Below are 19,706 nucleotides of genomic sequence, written 5' to 3'. Positions count from 1 at the left end.
AAAATTTACAACATGAGATTGCAAAGATATATCACCAATCATAAATATTCATTCAAAAGTGCATTTAATAGTATTGAAATCTACCTATCATATTCATTGTCACATCAAATTATAAAAGTTATGAAGACCACCACGTACTCTTGGTGCAGTGATCACTCCATAAGTATAAGTTCTTGTAAGGTGTGGGGGCTAATGGCCGAGATTCAAGTCTCTAGAAGAGAGTTTCGCACACATGAACACTTAAATTAGGCTAGAGTAGAATTTTTATCATGTATAAAAATAATTAAATAAATAAAAGTTATGTAGTAAGATTTATAGTATTTTTAACATTTTCCTATTCGAATTACTTGTGATTAGTAACACATCTATTTGTAAAACCTATTTATTTAAATTTGTCTCATTTCTATCTCTAGCATTACTTAATTCTTTGAACCTTTTTAATAGTAATAAAAATGTAAACTAAAATGTTTTAATATTTTCTAAAAATATTTATATAAATAAAAAAAAAATTGCCCCCCAATTTGGGGCCTTCTCTAGTAAGGGCCCTAATCAATGGCCTAATCGGCCTAAGCCGGCCCTAGAGATAGAGATAAGAAAAAAGAGAGAAAAAAAGGGATCAGCTATGAGCCAATTGATAGAGAAAGAAAAAGGTACGTGATATGTTTTGTCTTTTTACTCACATGTTTTTAATTTATCCATATGCACACAGAATAGACATAATAGACTTTATCTTGCGAAGTCAATTTTTCCTCCAAATTTTATCACCTAGATTACCTTGATGTTAGAGTTCAGAGAGAAGAAAAAAAAAAAAAGGGATAATCATGATTGATTTTGCTCTAGATTATGCCGCCATAGCCTTCACTTATCAATACAACCGCTCAACTAAGTTTTTCATTTATATAGATGTATATATACTTTGTATTTTTCTCTCTTTCTTTCTTCCAAATCTTTGATAACATTCCAAATCTTTAAAAAGGTATACTTTCTCCAAGGAGAGCTTGGTTGTGATCTTCGAAGGGACTGAAGAGGGTATGAGGATTCTTGGAAGGGTCCTTTCTGCACCTACACACAACACATGTCAAAGATTTGGTATGTTAGCAAAGATCTAGAAAAAAGAAAGAAAGAAAATACAAAGTATCTATACTATATGCACACAGAATAGACACAATAGACTTTATCTCACATGAGCAAAAAGACAAAACATATCACAACTTTTCTCTCAGGCCTTCCTCTTTTCCCTCTTTCTTCTTATTCTCTATCAATTGGCTCATAGCTGACTATTTATTTCCTCTATTTTTTCTTATCTCTATCCCACACCGTGTTGTTGTTTTGATTTTGATTCAACAGAGAGGCAAGTAATCTCTCTCTGAATTTCTAATTTAATTCATTCCATACAAATCTACATTTCTAAATTTCCACTATATGTGCATATGGATAAATTAAACACATGTGAGCAAAAAGACAAAACATATCACGCACTTTTCTCTCAAGCCTTTCTCTACCAGTTGGCTCATAGTTGACTTTTTTTTTTTTCTCTCTCTCTCTTTTTCTAATCTCTATCCCTCACCGTTTCCTGTGATTTTGTCTATCCACAAAGTTGCTGGCTGAAAAAAAAAAAAAAAAACCCAGCAACACTTAAGAGCTCACTACTCTTGAACGATAAAAAAGTAATTACATTCCATATAAATAGAAGTTTGTCGCTTAACCCTTCCTAAGTTGCTTTGTCAAATAAAAGTAGTTGAACTCTCATTTTTTATATAAATGTATAGATATTAGAGATTGTAATATAATCAAATTTTGAGAGAAGGAATGACAAGTGTCATAAAAATAGTATTTATAAGTAAAGTAGTTTAAACACAACAGAGAGGGGATGTAGCTCAGATGGTAGAGCGCTCGCTTAGCATGCGAGAGGTACGGGGATCGATACCCCGCATCTCCACTTTTCTGATTTTTCTCCTTTTCCCTTTTGGGCCCCAATGGAAGAAATTCACAAGCCCAATCATGGTCCAATTAAAGATCTTATATATGAACTCCGGCCTTTAATAAGTTTCAATGTAACTAAGATATAGTCCAAGTTGCATACCCTCTCCTCATGTGACCTCATTCCAATAACCATGCACAATTTTTTTTTTTTAAACATTGGGTATACCATACTATCTTCTCTTTATAAAATAAACTCAAAATTATACTTAGCTGCAGAGTGGGGTGCATCATGCATGGTACCTTGCTTATAAAAATTTTATTTCCTTATAAAAATTATTTTCCCCCATTTGTTCACCTACCTTCTTTCTCAAGGGAAAATAATGCTTACACGAGCTTTGTTTAGTCAAGATTTGGAAAATTGAGAAGATAAAAAAAATTTGAATGATAATAAAAGTAAGAAGAAAGGATGAACAAATAGTATTTTGTATCATAAGAGTTTCTTAAGACATATAGAAAAGTTGGAAGTTAAAAAATATATATATACTAGAGATACAAACTATTTTACAATATTTTTTACAAACTACTGATGAGATAAGTGGTTATTGATAAGTAAAAAAGTGATATTAGCAGTGATTCAAATGAAAATCAATAAGAACTAACTACATTAACATATTGTAAAAATGTTGTAAAATAGTTTATGATTGTAGCATTACTCTTGAAAAAAATACATATAATTTAATCTTTTAATTTGTTAAAAATTCATAGCAGAACCCTAAATTAATTTTGGGATTAAGATTTGATTGTTGTTGCGATAGAGTCCAAGTTTCTAATTTTTCTCCTTTTCCCTTTTGGGCCCCAATGGAAGAAATTCACAAGCCCAATCATGGTCCAATTAAAAATCTTATATATAGGCTCCGGCCTTTAATAAGTTTCAGTGTAACTAAGATATGGTCCAAGTTGCATACCTTCTCCTCACGTGACCTCATTCCAATAACCATGCACAAATTTTTTTTTTCTTCAAACATTGGGTATACCATACTATCTTCTCTTTATAAAATAAGCTCAAAATTATACTTAGCTGCACATTTTCGAGTGGGGTGCATCATGCATGGACAGCATGGTACCTTGCTTATAATAATTTTATTTCCTTATAAAAATTATTTTCTCCAATTTGTTCACCTACCTTCTTTCTCAAGGGAAAATAATGCTTACACGAGCTTTGTTTAGTCAAGATTTGGAAAATTGAGAAGATAAAAAGAATTTGAATGATAATGAAAGTAAGAAGAAAGGATGAACAAATATTATTTTCTTCCATAAGAGTTTCTTAAGAAATATAGAAAAGTTGGAAGTTTTTTTTAAAAAAATGCTAGAAATACAAACTATTTTAAAATATTTTTTACAAACTACTGATGTGGTAAGTAGTTATTAATAAGTAAAAAAGTAATATTAGTAGTGGCTCAAATAAAAATCAATAAGAATTGACTACATTAACATATTGTAAAAATGTTGTAAAATAGTTAGTGATTGTAGCATTACTCTCGAAAAAAATACATATAATTTACTCTTTTAATTAATTTGTTAAAAATTCATAGTGGACCCTTAAATTTTGAGATTAAGATTTGATTGTTGTTGTGATAAAATTGTTTATATGGTATATGCAAGATATCAAAAGGCAACTTTTCCACTCTCTTCCATCCTCCAACTTTTCATCACTATCAAAAGGCAATCAAAAGATGACTAGAGTTCTTTAGTCAACGTTTGGGCAGTGGCCTTGTTCTATACTTTGGTAGATATATGCAGCAAATCCACTAAAAAAGATGATAGAAGTTCAATTCTAGGTTCTACCCTCAATCATTCCAAAAATAGAAATAAGAAGATCTAACACTCAAAGGCTTTGAAAGCAACTACAAGTTGGTGGCTAACACACCAACTTTCACTCTTCCTTTTAGTCCATTAGTCTACAACACTCACCAACTAAGCTCTACTCATATTTCTTTAATATTGCCTAGGTGGGGTGGCCTAATATTTTGGCTCTTATATTACTGCATTACTTCTAATATCAAAACATGTAAGCCATTTCTTACAATATATTATACCATACTGTACTACTGATACCAGTTTAAATAGCCCTTCCTCTTTATACCCAAATCTTCTTCCTCACAGCTCTTGCAATGGCATTTTCATTCTTGCCAAAGCAGAAATTCTTCATCCTCACACTATTTTTCATTGCCATATTTTGCTGCTTCTCAGGTTATATGCCTGTGACATTCACTTTTTTTTTTTTCTTCTTTTCAATACAAATTTCCTTATTCATTTTTCTTTTCTTCTTTTTTTCTTTATGGATTGTGAACAGGTTATGCAGATGACAACCCTGGGCAAATGACAGCACAAGCCTTGTTTTGTTTCAACGATAAGCTTGTCAGTGAGAGCCTTATATTCATATGCTATGAGAAATATATGTCACTATAAACTTATAGATAGTGTTAGAGAAGACGGTCATGAGTTTGATCCTATCTCCACTCTACCTCCCATTTAAAAAAGTTGAAACTTCTACATGTTTGGAACATCTAATAGTTTATCAGAAAGAATGAAAAAAGTTCATTCTGAATATTTAACTACATCTATAACCTTCTATTATATATAAGCTAAAAACACCCGTGATTCCTTTCTAGCCCTGTCTGTTTTAGATTGTCCTTATTATTTCATTATTTAAGTCCATCTATGCTTCTTGTTGTGCAATTTTTTTTTCATTTTGGACGTGTCACAGATCTACAGTGGCTGTGGTGAGGCCTATAGATTGAATCCAAGTGGAAATATTAATGTACCTCCTGAGGCTGCTGACCTATTCTGCAATGGACCATGCCTATTTGAGACACAACAAGTTCTCAATTGCATCAATAGCTTATTATCTAACTTCTTATTCTACAACAAGGCCACCATACCAGATGTTAGATATGCACTCAATGCTGGCTGCAGCAACACCAACCAAAGAGGTAGCATATTATCACTGCCTCTTGAAGATATACATTGGCTTGTAGATTTATATTTGTTATGATTACAAATGTTGTCATTGATCATAGAAGTACGTTAATATAACTGCATTCTTGAAGAGGAGCTAGTGTTCAACTAAATAACAAAAGTTTCTGTTCTACGTAGGGAATTTCAATGTGGGACAATACATTGATGGATTTACAAGCAATGCACACAGATCAACAGATTGGATCAGCCACCACACATTCATGCTGATTATTTGGCTATTGTTTTTCCATTTTATATGAAAGCCTCCAGTATCTTCCATTTAAGGACTTTCTTACGAAATGAAATCTGATAGCTGGCTTAAAAGGCTTATGTTTCATGTATAGTTATATACGAACCAATTTAAGAAACATTTCAGGACTTCTTGGACTTCATTTGGAAAATCAAATTCATAATTTGAATTCATAGATTTTTATTTTTATTTTTTATGCTTGAGATACCATACCACCCAGTTTTCAACTAGCAGGTGTGACTGACTTGAATAATTTTAATAAATACACCCTTGCCAAAAATACAGAATCACCAACAGTACTACAAATTTTACAAATGTCTCAAAAACCAATGTCTCATCAATTACAAAAAGGGTAATTTAGATATTCATTTATTTTGTTATTTTAGTAGCACCAATCACCTTCATTGCCGAAAAAAATTTATAAGATTTTCAAATATGATTTTGAGAATTGAATTTACAGGATGAGAGAGAGAGAGAGATTACATCATTACATAACTCTAATATTTTATTACTTGAGAGGGCCTTATTCAAAGTTTCAAACAAACTATAGATTACATCACATCTATAGAAACCACAAAGCAAACTGACAAACTGACAATCACACAAATAAATAAAAGAAAGCTAAAAACCAGACCAACTATTATAAATATAATTCCCATAAATAAATTTTTTTTTAAAAACTATTAAAAACATAACAAAACACCCAACCCCCTCAAAACCCACTAAGATATCACGTCCTTAACCACAGCCACCACATCCAACATTAACTTTAACTTTTTCTTCTTTTTTAACACTAGCAATCTCTTTCTCCTCAACCTTTGGAGACTTCACCGCTGCTTCAGCTCCACAAGTTGAACTTCCTTTAACATCCTCAGCAGTTTCTTTCTTAACATTTTTCTCTTTCTTTGGGCTCACAACTGGTTCCTTCTTAGGCTGTGTAGTGCATGGAGATGAAACATAGCTCCTTCCTCCACAGCAGGACTTCCTCTCCATATTTTCTTCCTTGTGATTTTTTCTTTCGAACTCTAAAAGTAATATTAGGAATATCCAATGAGAGATGAGAGTGTTGTGCATATTGTGGAAAAGAGTAGGAGTATTTATAGAAGGAAAAGAGGTTAATGGTATTCTTCAAAAAAAAAAAATCACTATAATGGTCTTGTTTTCATGAACTCAAGGAGTCACCTAGCGTTCCTCAAAGTTTGTGTTTCATTCAAATGAGTGCAATGTACCTTGTTAGTACTTAGTACAGGGACCTTTAAGGATAGGATTTTCTTGGAAAACAAAGATGATCATTATGGGGTAGACTTGGGATTCGAGCTTAATGAGCTTCATCTAATCTTCTCCTTCTAATCAATTATTAGAATAAAACGAAGGTGGACATTACGTGAGTTGAGGTTCCTAGACTCCATTTTGCTTAGCTTTGATTTCAGTTTCCATCAAATTTAACAATGATGATGATGAAAAACATACTGACTTTTCACATGGCATGTTTTCATTATGATAAGACAACTGAAAAATTACATTTTTTTGATAAAATTATGATGTAAAACATCAATTTGAATTGTGAGAAGTTGAAATATATAATAATTATAATGATTAATGGTCCTAATTTCTTGATCCAAATAATTGACAAGCACACAAGGTGTGTGTGGCTTGTAATTTCTCACTGCAAATCACCTGTCACCATTTTTGTTGGGTGAGATTGAAACTGAAAGTACCTGGTACAAGTTATTTGAGAACTCATACATAAGTGGATCTGTAGATGAGTTTAAATATTTTAGTTCTATCATTAATTGACAATTAAAGGAAAGGATCCACAAAACAAACTAGTCTTTTGTTCTATAAGAGGTATTCAACTTTTCCTATCAGCTTATATATAAGATTTAGGGTCTTTAAAAAAATTAAAATCTGTCTTCAATTAGAAGGTTTACTTATGCTGTATTAGCTTTTCAGGATGGCTTTCACTCCTTAATCCCTATAATGGACATATCAGCATGAATTCATCAAAGTTGCAGAATAAAGCTCCAATTATGTTAATTACCCTTCTATCATTGTTCTACAGTTACATTTCCATAGCGTCAAAAAAAACAAAAAACAAAAAACAAAAAACAAAAACAAAAGAGAAGAAGAAGAAGTTGTACAATTACATTTTTAGGGAAATCTTGCTATATCACCACTCATAATACAACATCCCACTCGCAACAGAAGCATTGTTTCAAGCTTGCTCTACTCGACAAAATAAAAATCATCCGGTTAGTACTTTGAGGGAGCATCACACGATATTAGTAGTCAGCTGTCTTAAGGGATACTTGAAGGAAAGAAATGGGATACTCATGAGAGTGAAAAATGAAAAGGGAAGAGAAACATCCCACTTAAGTGTGAAACAGATGTCACAGATGAATATATAGAAAAGCTCTAGTTCTTTGATTTTTGGGAGTCAATAGTTTATTATGAAGAAGTACAAAAACAAAGACAGGGGAAGGTATTTCATTAAAAGAATTCTATTGGTTCTTGCTGACTTTTTTGCTTACAATTCTCAATTTCTTGTACCCGATATTCATATCGAACTTGGCCGGAAGAAATAAACATGGAAGAATATTCTAAAAATGTCTCTCTGTATTCTCTCAGAAAAATTCACGTTGTAAGGTCTCTTACTCTGTCAGTAAATTTGCTATTCTTTCAGCCTCCTGCTTCCATTTCCATGTGATCCCATCATCATCTTTGTAGATTTGACCAGGATCTAGATGGATGCACAAAGCATCCAGCTTTCTTTTGCTTTAAGTCATTTCCTAAACAGCCACCATGTATATCTTCATTCATGGTGGAGATGTTAAGTCTTGCAATAAAGGAACCAAGCACCTAGACCAGCCAAGAGAAAGGACATTTTTCCCTAAACCAACATTTCATAATTATTCAATCATACTCTGCCCTGGTGCTTTCTTGACACACTTTTCCTTCATTAAAACTCTGAGCATCGCAACCTCATCCCACCTCCCTTCTTCTGCATATATATTTGACAAGAGCACATAATTACCAGAATTCCATGGTTCAATATTGATCAGCTCTTTAACAGAAAGTTCTGCAACTTCTACATCACCATGAGTGCGGCAGGCACCGAGCAATGCACCCCATAAAGCAGCATTTGGCTTCATGGGCATGTTTCTAATCAAGCCATGAGCCTCCCTCACAAGTCCACTACGCCCAAGAAGATCAACCATACAACCATAATGCTCAAGCTTTGGTTGAATTTGGTGTTTTTCAGACATAGAAGCAAACAACTCTCGCCCCCTTTCCACCAAGCCTGCATGGGCACAACATGCTAAAACGCCTACAAATGTTGCATCATTAGGGCTCGTATCTTTGTTAATCATCTCCTCAAACAATTTGACCCCAACCTCACCCTCCCCATTGAATGCCAGACCTGAGATCATTGCATTCCATGAAACAACATTTTTGCGAGGCATTTCATTAAAAAGGCTGCGTGCAACTTCCAAATTTCCACATTTACTATAAAAATCAACAAGCGAATTACCCACAGAAATAGCATCTCGCAGAAGCCCTCTAGAACCTGAGTATGAGTGTATCCACTGCCCAACATCAACAGCCCCCAAACGAGCACAAACAGGCAACACAATCACCACAGTCGCTTCATCTAGCTCAAAATCTTGATCCCTCATTTCACAAAAGAGTTCCAAAGCCTCCCTATCCCGCCCACTCTTCGCCAAGCAAGAAATCATTGAGTTCCAAGAAACAACACTCCTCTCATTCATCTGCCTAAACAAATGCAATCCCAAATCAGCCTCACCCAACTCGCAAAACCCCCGAATCATCAAATTCCAAACAACCACATCTCTATAAGACATTTCATCGAACACCTTCCTAGCATCCTCCATTCTCTCACAAGCCACATACAACTCAACAATCCCAATCCGTATAGAACCAAAACGCTCAAACCCAATCCTAATTACCTCCGCATGAACACATTTACCGAGTTTACAATCGCAAAGACCCGAACACGCCTTAAGCAAAGGCGCAAACGTGTATTCATCAGGCCGAATGCCACGGCTTCTCAAAAGGGAAAACAAATGGAGGGACTGCTCAAAGGGTCCACAAAGCGAGTACCCTTTAATCATAGAATTGAAAAGTATGATATTTGGGTTATGGGTTCGGCAAAAGATGCGATTTGCGTAGGCCATTTTGTGAAGGGACCCGCAAACGGAGACGAAGTGGGCAAGGACTTGGTTTAACTGGTCGAGGCCGTGGCGGAGGAAATGAGCATGGATTTCGGGGAGTCGGGTTCGGGTTTTGTGGCCGTGGAGGAGGCGGAGGACTCGCCGCTCAACCTTGAGGAGAGCTTTGCTCATGGTGGTTTTTTTGGCTATGGAAATGTGATAGTTACAGAGCAATGGGTTTAGAGAGAATTAACTGAAATTTGAGAAGTTTGGTGGGTTAGCGGGAAGCAGCGTAAATAAAACGACGAGTCGTTTTTGTTTTTGTTTTTGTTTTTTTTAACCGTTGTGGAAACAACAAGAACTTTGGCTTTCTCAATTCCAAATTTGTTTAATTTTTTATATCCTAAACTCTTCTCAAATTCTATTAAATTTTAAAAAATTATTTTCAAATATGTCTTATTTACATTTAAAATACAAATTTGTCATCTCATCTTTTCTACTTGATATAAGAAATAAAAATAAAAATAAAAATAAAAGTTGAGCTACTTTTGTTTGACAAAATGACTTAAGAACTTAAATGGCCTTTTTCTATCTATATAAAACGTAATTACTTTTTTATCCTTGAAAAGTAGTGAAATGTTAAGTGTTGCTAAGTATTTTTTTAGTCTTTTAGACTTTAATTAAAGATACTTCTCTTTATCTCTTTGTTGACTTTTTATTTAGCAAGCAAAACACAGGACATGTTAAGAGATAGAGATAAATAAATTACCAGAGTAGAGAGAAAATGGATAAACACGACCACACATTCAAAAAGAATATAGGGAGAAAGTTTGTGAAGAAAGAAAACTTGTATTTATACTATGAAGTATAGACCTCTCACTTCCTTTCATATAATTGAATAAAAATTCTTACAGGCATTTTAATTTGATTTCTTAAAGTTTGTTTTTTTATTAAGTAATGAAACTTCAGTTAATTAACAAATATTTTTTACTAATGTCAAACAACCATGCGACCATTCCAACTGGGTCAAATCGGGTAGCTTGAAGACTTGAAAACGTTAACGCCTAGCAATAATTAGACTCTGACACTGTCATAGTTCATCTACCAAGTTTAGGCTCCCATCTCTTTGTGATCAAGAACATAGATGTACAAGCCTTTATTAGAACAATTATTATTCAAGCAAGGGTCAATTGCATCTTATTTGTTGAACACTTGAACCTGAAGTTCATCAATCTGCATTAATGACACTTCAATTTAGAGCAAAAAAATAGCTCCAAAATAGGGAGGGATAGCGTGTTAGGTTTGAATTGTTCAATGGGTTTTTCAATTTGACTCAACCTTAATAAGATAGATTAAAAAAGATTAAGGCTTTTGTTGATGGGCTTGTGCACCTGTTAAGGAGGTTTGAAAAATGTTTATTTATGTTGGGAAATAACAAAAACTAATGAAAATATGTACTTTAAACTAAAAGTAACTCAACTCCTTATAAAAAATCAATCAATTGTATTATAAAATTTTACTTTTAAGAGATAGACATGTAGATGACTAAATTTCTAGATCAATGGCCATAGAAGACTTCTGTGATGTCAAGGGTTGGTGGCACAATTGCTTTGAACAATATGCGGCCTAGAACTTCAGCCCAAGTCTAGTACAATAGTTTCTTTTAGATGACATGTTTACTCTTTACAGACCTATAAGCCCTTTCTAAAGTCTAGTGCAATAGTTTCTTTCTGACAACATGATCCATCTATGAGCACTTACCCCTTTTTTTCAAGGTTTGGTGCAGTATTCTTTGAAAATATGGTATTTTAACTTATTTATACCTCTTTTTCCTTTTGTCTGTTAGTTTCTAAAGATATATAAGGCCACCCGAGACATGCATTAAGTTGTACAATGCATAGTCTCTAGTGGGTAGCATAATACCTAGAAATTTAGTCGTCTACAGGACAAACAAAAGCTAATAAAAATATGAATTTTAAATTGAAAGTGACTCAACTCCTTATAAAGAGTCAATCAATTGTATTATAAAATTCTACCTTAATGCATAAATAAACAAAAGCATAAAAATATAGATTTTAAATTGAAAGTGACTCGACTCCTTATAAAAAGTCAATCAATTATATTATAAAATTCTACCTTATTACATAGATAAACAAAAGGTGATAAAAATATGGACTTTAAAGTTTAAACTGAAAGTCAATCAATTATATTATAAAATTCAAAATTCTACCTTGACAAATAGACAATAAAAGGGTGAGTTTGGATTCAAATTTTCAATAATTTGAATTAGTCTTTGCCTTTTCTTGATGGGCTTTATTAGTGATGAAAACTTGAAATGCAACAATGCATGCTTTTAGTTGGCCTACTAAACCAACGAGAACTTTTTTTTTCCACGAAATTTTATCTTATCTTGTACCACACAACGAGTTCTTGGTTTTAGACGGCATTTCGCTGATGCAAGAGACGTACTTGTGTAGTGTGATGTGAGTGTTTTTGTTTCGCACGATACTAATGCCATTCTCACCAAAACATTTTCATTTCGTTTCCACACATGTCAAACAAAAGATTTGCCATAAAATTCAAAGAATCATTCAGTTGTCCCTAATGAGGATTGTCGATGCTTGTTCATATTCTGAATTGTGAAGATAGAAGAGTAATGATATTTTTGTTGGGGTTCTACAACAATTGTTGATCAAAAACAGTGGGTTATGGATGTCGAGCAAAGAATACATTCTCTAAACCCTCCATCTAATGCAGACTTTCACCACAAGAGAGTCCCAAGAAAAGTACAAGGTAGCGTTAAATCATACATTGATGAGTGTCTCCTGCAAGGAGAATGTACAAGATTTAAATTGAATGGCATCACCACTCACCAGTAAAATCTACCATAAATGTCGAGAAATTCCATGAAATTTGCTTTTTTGCTGTTAAACATAGAACATCTCTAAAAGGTCAAGTTACCTAAATTAGACTGTTCCTTACAGAACTGTCACTAGTACAATGCTACAAAGGTTACATGGCCAAAACTCACTCCAAATATGGGATGGAGTGAAACCTGATCACTTCTTGGATGAACGGAAACCCCCAAATCCCATCATTTCCGCGACATCAGGATCCATTTCAGTTTCCTCTTCTGCCAACTTCTCTTTCTGAACACAAAAATTTAACAAATTTATCAGGAAACATTACAGTTAAACTCAAACATACTCTACTTACACGTATAAAAGATAACACATTCTTGAATTACATAGCATTGGCCTGAACAATTAAAATCTAGAGACAGGGATAAACTTTTCCCCAACAATCTTATGGCTCAGGCATACAGTATTAAGCAAACCATGGAAGTACAGTGCTCACCTTCTTCTCTTTTTTCTTTTCGCGACGTTGGCGCTTCCGTTCCTCCTCTTCTTGTTGCTGCTTTAAGATCCGCTCATCAAGATCTAGGGAGAGAGAGAAAGAGAGAGGGATCCATTTTCCAAAAACCATAGATTACCAACCAATTGCATAAACCTCTAACAAAAGACACACACACACACATACACAAACACCCAAAAAAAAAAATTTCCGTCCCCTTCAATTTTTTTACCTTGCTCTGTGAAGCTTCCAGGAACTCTCCGCTTCTTAAGGACTTCAAATCGCTGTTTGACCTGTAGACCATAAAGTTGCAGCTCAAATACACCGTAACAATATAAATATGTACTTGTGATGAAATGGTTCAGGCCAGAAAAATAGTTTTATCTCTAAATGAATAGTGGTGATCTCCTCTTCCACATCTCCAAAAGGTGGGACTTGTAGCATCCATGTAACATATATTACATGGTTTACTTCTATATATCTTCACATACATAGAGCCTAAGCTTGAGAGTTTCACTAAGTAAAGGTTGCATTCTATTTCACACATTCAATTATGCCTTTTTATTAAACTTCCATTCATCATAAATTAAAAGTACTTGCCAAAATGTACCTGGTCAACAGATGCCCGTTCTACCCGCATAGACATACCCAACGCTCTTTGATCTATGGGACAAGATTAAAAGAGCCATTAGAAGAGTGATCAAACTAAGAACAAATTTCATTAAAAGAATTGATGAAACAATATTTTCTACAGATAACCACATACGTTTCTTTCCATTGATATGATCCAAGAAATTTGCAGAATCCTTCACTACACACTCACAAACTGAACAATAATATCCAGCCTGTAAAATGAACAGATTTAATCAAGAAATGACATGGTAAATAAAAATGTTTAATATAAGAGTACTATTAAAAAAGATAGATATCAGCAATAACCATATGATGACATGGGACACGTAAGAACATTGTCATGTACCTGCTGACTTAAAGGTGCCACTGGAGTAACAACCTGTAAAATTAAGACAAAATAAAGTCATGCATTAAGTCGAGCAAAGTTTGGGTATAAGATATTCCACATAAAATTATAGATGTTTCAAAATTTTAAAACTAACAGGGAAATAAGAAGTATGCTATACGTGCCAAGAAACTTATCAGACAGGACAAATCAAAACATATGAAAACACAAAGCAAAATATACCTTATACCCCACACAATTAGAGCAATAAAATGTAGAAACCATGACAATTGTATTCCATATATTCACAATCTAGATCATGCCAACCGCAACATTCAAAACTCAGAAGACTTTATACCAAAGCCAAAATCCATAAAAGTCCATTACACAGACCATATCCCAGTCCATAAAATGCTGCATGTCAATATGATTCGAGCCCACAAATTTATAGCTCAATTACCAAAATGGTAATCTAATAGGACATTAATTCCTTAGTTTCATTTGCTCTAAAAGGTACATACAGCATTTCCTCATTTTCTGCGTAGTTTATTTGACCTGAAAATCTCAATAACTTTTTTTTATTTTTTATTATCGAAAATCTCAATAATCTTGCTGCAATATTTTCTAAGGTAAAGTGAACAAGATGTATGAATAGACTTTGTCTCAATTGTTAAATAGATTTACAATTATTCATTAAAACAAGGTTCAAAGGAAATACATATTACTACTTCCACAATGAAATTGGAAAGCCTAATTTTAAGATTTTCAACTGTTATAAGCAGGTTTGCGTCAAAGGTGTGATCTGTCTATATTGGTGTTGTATATGTCACTCCATCTACTAAATCCCCATCCAAAGAGGTAAAAGTTTTAGTATCATATTCTTTATAATAACATAAAGCAACATAAGAGAGTAAGAGAGACCTACTTTTTGGCTAGAAGACCTACTAATTACAATAGTGTCTGAATCTCCTAGTACCAGCAGAATCAATTCCAAACTTAGTCGTTCTTGAGGAATCCGGTTTGAAATATCATGGACAGTGTTACTAGGTTGGTGCATAGAGCTAGCCAAGTAGCCAACTCTTTCAACATTTATCAACAAATCATAATCCCAGCAAGCTACAGGAAATTTTCATGTAAAAATGTATCAAGACGCAAGATTAGATAGACTCATTCAATGCTCTCAAAGTGACACACCTACTTGCATTATACAGATTAACCATGTCATTTGACAACATGCACACTAGGAAAACTTTTATAACTCACTTCTAAGTATTGCCTATGAAAATTGACTGTACTCCTAAAAATTTGGCAATGCATTTTAAAGACATTTACTCAAGTAGAAACAATGTCACAAATATCCCACTAAATTGAGTGGCTCATAAAAGAACTAGTCAACCAAAAAGTATACTACTTACAAGCAAAAAGGCCTATGCACACATTCAAGTAGAAAAACAATTCTAGAGAATAAACAGAGACAAAGCAACACACCTGAGTTTTTCCCAACCGAGATTCAAGGTCAACTTCATAATCCCTATGTTTCAAAGGCTTCCTCTGCACTGGAGGACCTTTTGCTGCAACAAAATCAACAAATCACGTAAACTTTTCACACCCATCAGTCTACACTTCAGCAGAGCCAATAATTTCAACATAAACAACACCCAATATGAATTCTACAAACCAATTACTCAAGAATTCAGAGGGTTCATTCAACATGCATACACACATGTCAACAGACTCACAGAGTACAACCACCCTGGTCCACCCAATATTGGTTCTGCAAACTGATTACTCTAAAATTCAAAGGGTTCAATTAGCACACACAAGCACACAATATTAATTTTGCAAACCCATTACTCTACAATTCAGAGAGTTTAATTAACACACATGCATACAGAGTACAAACACCCAATATGAATTCCACAAACCAATTAGTCTACAATTCATAGGGTTCAATTAAAACACACACTGCCAAAGGCCTTGTAGCTGAATTGGCACCCCCATGCACAAAGTGTTTAGAGGTCTAGGAGGTAAAGGGTTCAAGCTGCTGGGTTAGCAGCATATTGTAATTTAAAAAAAAAAAAAAATTAAACACACATGCATGCATGCAGGCACACGCACCCAATATTAATTTTGCAAACCCATTATTCTGCAATTCAGAGGGGTTCAACCCACACATGCGCGCGGGCACACACAAAGAGTCAACACCCAGTACTATTTCTGTAAACCCATTACTCTACAATTCAGAGGATTCAATTTACACACACACACACAAAGTGTAGAACACCCAATAGTATTTCTGCAAACCCATTACACTACAACTCAAATGGTTCATTTAAAAAACACACAGATACTAAAACTCATCAAACCAGATATTAATACAAATTCAAACTAAAATAAATTAAAAGAATATCAGCTTAGAATCACTTACATTTGGACTTAGACCTTGACTCTTCCTCCTACAATTCAACAAAAAAAATGAACCACAATCAACTAAGAGCAGTTCATCACAATGTAAATTTTAAAAAACAATAAAAAATTGAAAAAAACAAAAACTATGAAATATTAAAAATTAAAAATTAAATTAAATTACCTTTCTTTCACGCTCTCGAGCTCGTTCCAAATACTCTTCCCGATCAAATTTCCTTCTAAATGTGTTATCAACCCCAACAACCTACACCAACAATCCCAAACAAAAATTAATTAAGCCAGCTAAGTTATTTTATTTCAAAAAATTCGATTGATAAAACTAATTAGGGTTACAGAAAGTAGGAAAGAGATTTGAGCTTACCTCTTTGTTGGTGTGAGCCATTGATTTTTTTTATAATTTAAATTAAAACAAAAAAGGGAAATTTTGTTTGAGCTGATTACAGATTAGCCTCAATACTGCGATTGAGAGTTTATTTGAAAATTGAAGAATTTGGTGTAAAATTTTTTTTTTTTAAAAAAAAAACCCTAATTCTGAGTCTGTTTGGACTCTGAGAAAGTCGAAGGAAAATAGAATTTTAGCGGTGATCGAAGAATTTGAAAATTAGTTAATAAAAAAGGGTTTTAACTTTTAAGAAAAAACAAAAATGGTCCGGTTCAACTGGGAACCGTACATCAATCCGGTCCGGTTCTAATAAAAAAGGGGTTTTTTTTTTTTCTAAGATGATTATTTTTAGTTAATTAAATGATAGAAAAAGAAGTTAAAATCTACTTTATTTTTCTTTAAAATGAATTCATAAGAAAAAAAAAAAAGCAACTACTATTTACTTATATTAATAATTTCATAATAATATATTTGTGAGACCAAGCACTATAATTTTTTTGTTTTTTTTTTTTTTTGGATCAACAATTATAGTTAATGTAATAAAAGAAATATAAAGACTTATTTTAACAAGCTTTCAAAATGGCTAGTTGAGTCCAACTTTTTTTGTACAGTAATGACCGTATATTGCACTTAAAAAAGGAAGGCTATGCTACTAAATTGTTTTATTTTGAGGCGGATATTGTAATGTCAATATATTTAGTTATATTTGTGTATGTTTTGTTTTTAAATATAAGATGTGAAAACTTACTTTTACTTTTTTAAATATTTTTAATAGGTTATAATTTTATTATATATTTTAAAAATTTTAAAATTGTTAATTAATCATTTATGATATCACCAGTTCCATTATCGGTATAATACCAATCGAACCCAATAACCAAGAATCACTCTCTTTTTCTATTCTTTGATTGATTCAGTTTTTAAAACTATGTGATTCTAGTTTCGTGTGTGAGAGGCCCTGAGGTCAATTCTTACCACACCCCTTATGTTTTATATATTTGACTAATAGTATTTTGGTTTGTTATTTTCTTACTTTATGTACTTTTTCTTTTATTTTGGATAAATACCAAAAACTTTCATTTTCTTTGTCTACTATGTTTTCTGATAAATTGAGAAATTTAAAAAATATTATTTTCCAATTATTAACACATGCAATTAATAATGTGAAAAATAATTATACACTTAAATGAGTGAAAATAATTAAATACTTGTCAATACACTCTAACATTTTGCTCCTTTTCTTTTAATCATCGTCTCTCTCTCAAGGCAAGTATATAACATATAATAAGTTGATTCCAATATATTATAACACATAGCAAGTATTATACGTGATATATAATATAGTAGTTTGACTCGCCTGTGCAAGGCACGTGCTACCCTTTGGGTGAGAAGTTTAAAATAAAGTTTCTATTTGAAGAAGTACAAATTATTTACTAAAAAATGTATGTCATATAATGCTAATATCATCCATATAAGAATTTCGATTACATACAAACCGTAAGTGCACAATTGCACCTGGCCCCAAGAACAGTTACGGGCTCAGGCCCAATGAGCCTTAAACAATATGAATCTGTAGAGTGTGGGCTTGAAACCCAGGTTAGAAGTGTTTGAGGATTAAATGACAAGCCAAAGATTGCAAACACTTAAAAACAACAAGGAATACTATAAATCAACCTGCTCGGACGTAAGCCGAGAGCTGTTCTTATATTGTCTCTTTCCCTTTTTTTCTTTTTCTTTTAGATTACAAAAAAGAGAGAGTCCACTTTTCCTATTCTAGGTTTCTCCTTAAATACTACTCTTTTTGATACTTTGTACACGTGTTGCCCCAACTCCCCCTTATCCTAGATATTTCTTTTCTCAGTGTCTTTGAATAGTAACTAGAAGTTTCCCTTCCACTGTTCAGGTGTCACTTCCCCATTAATGCGGCCAGGGTAGTAGGTGCAGGGTCTTTAATGTAGATGTGGCAGCCTTTATCTTTGGTATTCTCTAACACCGATGCTTCTAGGACAGTCAAGGATTCACCCCCTTTAACCATTGGTCTTGACCGTGTCATTCCCTAACTTTTACCGTGAAGTCCCAGGTTCTCCGGTGTCCGTCCGAAGAGAAATTCATCCTCGGCTGGTTCCTCGGATCCTCGACGTATGGGCCGACCCGTAATACTAACAAGTTCTAAACCCAAGAGCAGGTCGGCCTTCCTTAGCATGGCCCAAAGGTCCACATTCCCATCAGGGTCTTTTTACTCCCCACACAAACTTAACGTAGCTATTTTAACATATAAATATTTATTTTACTATAATAATTTTTTAGAATCTATTTGCTAAATGCAATATCCACTCACTAAAAAAATTCTAAGAATGATAACAAATAGATTACATATATATATATATATATATATATATAATAATAATAATAATAATATATATATAATAACAAATATCATCTTCCAACAATAAGCTACTAAGTTTTGCTAAGACATTATTACAATATTAAAAATTTTGTAATGAATAAGACCGTATGCAATTGAAGCTCTTCAACAAATACCTACATCCATCCACAATGGAGATTTTTATTCGTACTTCATTCTTTATCATATTACATTTTATGTGTTTAGCAATAATGTTTAGCTTATTTAGTTTTTAATAATTACCCTTTAAAGCAAGAAAATATATATATTTTTTTATAAAAAGAACAAGATAACAAAAGACATATGTGTCATTGAATTATATAAATTTATAAGTTTAGAAGATTAAAAATTAAAATGTACTAAATCAGTATTCTTTAAGTAACAAATAGAACACTTTATATTACTATTACAACTTTCCAAACATGACTAACACATAAAAAAAATTAATAAAAAAAAAAAATGAAAGAAATTTTTGGGATATTATAATTTAGTAGCAGTTTAGACGTTGCACAATGGATAGCATAAGATTCCATTAAGATTTAACTGAGAGAGTAACAATAGGAGATATTTGCTTGTTTCCAAAATATAAATGGAGAATTTGCTTGGTTAAAGTTTAGGGAATAAATTGTGAACTAACCAAAATATAAAGGAATAAAGTGGATTTTTTTTTAGTAAAACTATGTCAGACGGTAAAAATTAAAAAAAAAAACAAAAACAAAACAAAAGACAGCCTAAGAAAACTGTGCATAAAATAGTGAATTTTGGCTCACCAAAATTGACCAAACCAAAAAGTTTAAGTACATAACAACATGTCACAA

General features: G+C 33.0%; 3 protein-coding genes and 1 non-coding gene across 6 annotated transcripts; 2 read left to right on the top strand and 2 right to left on the bottom strand.

The window, feature by feature from the left end:
• Nucleotides 1-1,866: 1,866 nt before the first annotated feature.
• TRNAA-AGC (transfer RNA alanine (anticodon AGC)) lies at nt 1,867-1,939 on the top strand. Its single transcript has one exon. It is a non-coding gene; the product is annotated as a tRNA-Ala (tRNA).
• A 2,084-nt stretch (nt 1,940-4,023) lies between these two features.
• On the top strand, nt 4,024-5,364 carry LOC142626686 (uncharacterized). The gene is made up of 4 exons (XM_075800395.1): nt 4,024-4,173; nt 4,277-4,341; nt 4,691-4,916; nt 5,080-5,364. The coding sequence occupies exons 1-4, from the start codon at nt 4,095-4,097 to the stop codon at nt 5,199-5,201; spliced, it is 492 nt and encodes a 163-aa protein (XP_075656510.1). The 5' UTR covers nt 4,024-4,094; the 3' UTR covers nt 5,202-5,364.
• Nucleotides 5,365-7,351: 1,987 nt separating this feature from the next.
• On the bottom strand, nt 7,352-9,600 carry LOC142629693 (pentatricopeptide repeat-containing protein At1g09190). The gene has a single exon (XM_075803733.1). It carries the CDS (start codon nt 9,553-9,555, stop codon nt 8,101-8,103), a length of 1,455 nt encoding a protein of 484 aa, XP_075659848.1. The 5' UTR covers nt 9,556-9,600; the 3' UTR covers nt 7,352-8,100.
• Nucleotides 9,601-11,933: 2,333 nt separating this feature from the next.
• On the bottom strand, nt 11,934-16,685 carry LOC142627437 (uncharacterized). 3 transcript variants are annotated; one of them, XR_012842842.1, is made up of 11 exons: nt 16,464-16,677; nt 16,266-16,346; nt 16,104-16,131; nt 15,164-15,246; nt 13,697-13,729; nt 13,484-13,562; nt 13,328-13,380; nt 12,950-13,010; nt 12,721-12,803; nt 12,325-12,512; nt 11,939-12,188 (listed from the first exon to the last, which is right to left on the bottom strand). XR_012842842.1 is itself a non-coding variant. In XM_075801299.1 (10 exons), the coding sequence occupies exons 1-10, from the start codon at nt 16,482-16,484 to the stop codon at nt 12,423-12,425; spliced, it is 612 nt and encodes a 203-aa protein (XP_075657414.1). In that variant the 5' UTR covers nt 16,485-16,685; the 3' UTR covers nt 11,938-12,422. The 3 variants fall into 3 exon arrangements, 2 of the variants coding, with proteins under 2 accessions (XP_075657415.1, XP_075657414.1); XM_075801299.1 differs by having other exon boundaries at nt 11,938-12,512; nt 16,464-16,685; XM_075801300.1 differs by lacking the exons at nt 16,104-16,131; nt 16,266-16,346; nt 16,464-16,677 and adding an exon at nt 14,601-14,791 and having other exon boundaries at nt 11,934-12,512.
• Between the last annotated feature and the right edge of the window lie 3,021 nt (nt 16,686-19,706).

Source organism: Castanea sativa, chromosome 3, assembly GCF_040712315.1.
Source record: "Castanea sativa cultivar Marrone di Chiusa Pesio chromosome 3, ASM4071231v1".
NCBI lineage: Eukaryota > Viridiplantae > Streptophyta > Magnoliopsida > Fagales > Fagaceae > Castanea > Castanea sativa.
This window is presented reverse-complemented; position numbering and strand designations above follow the sequence as displayed.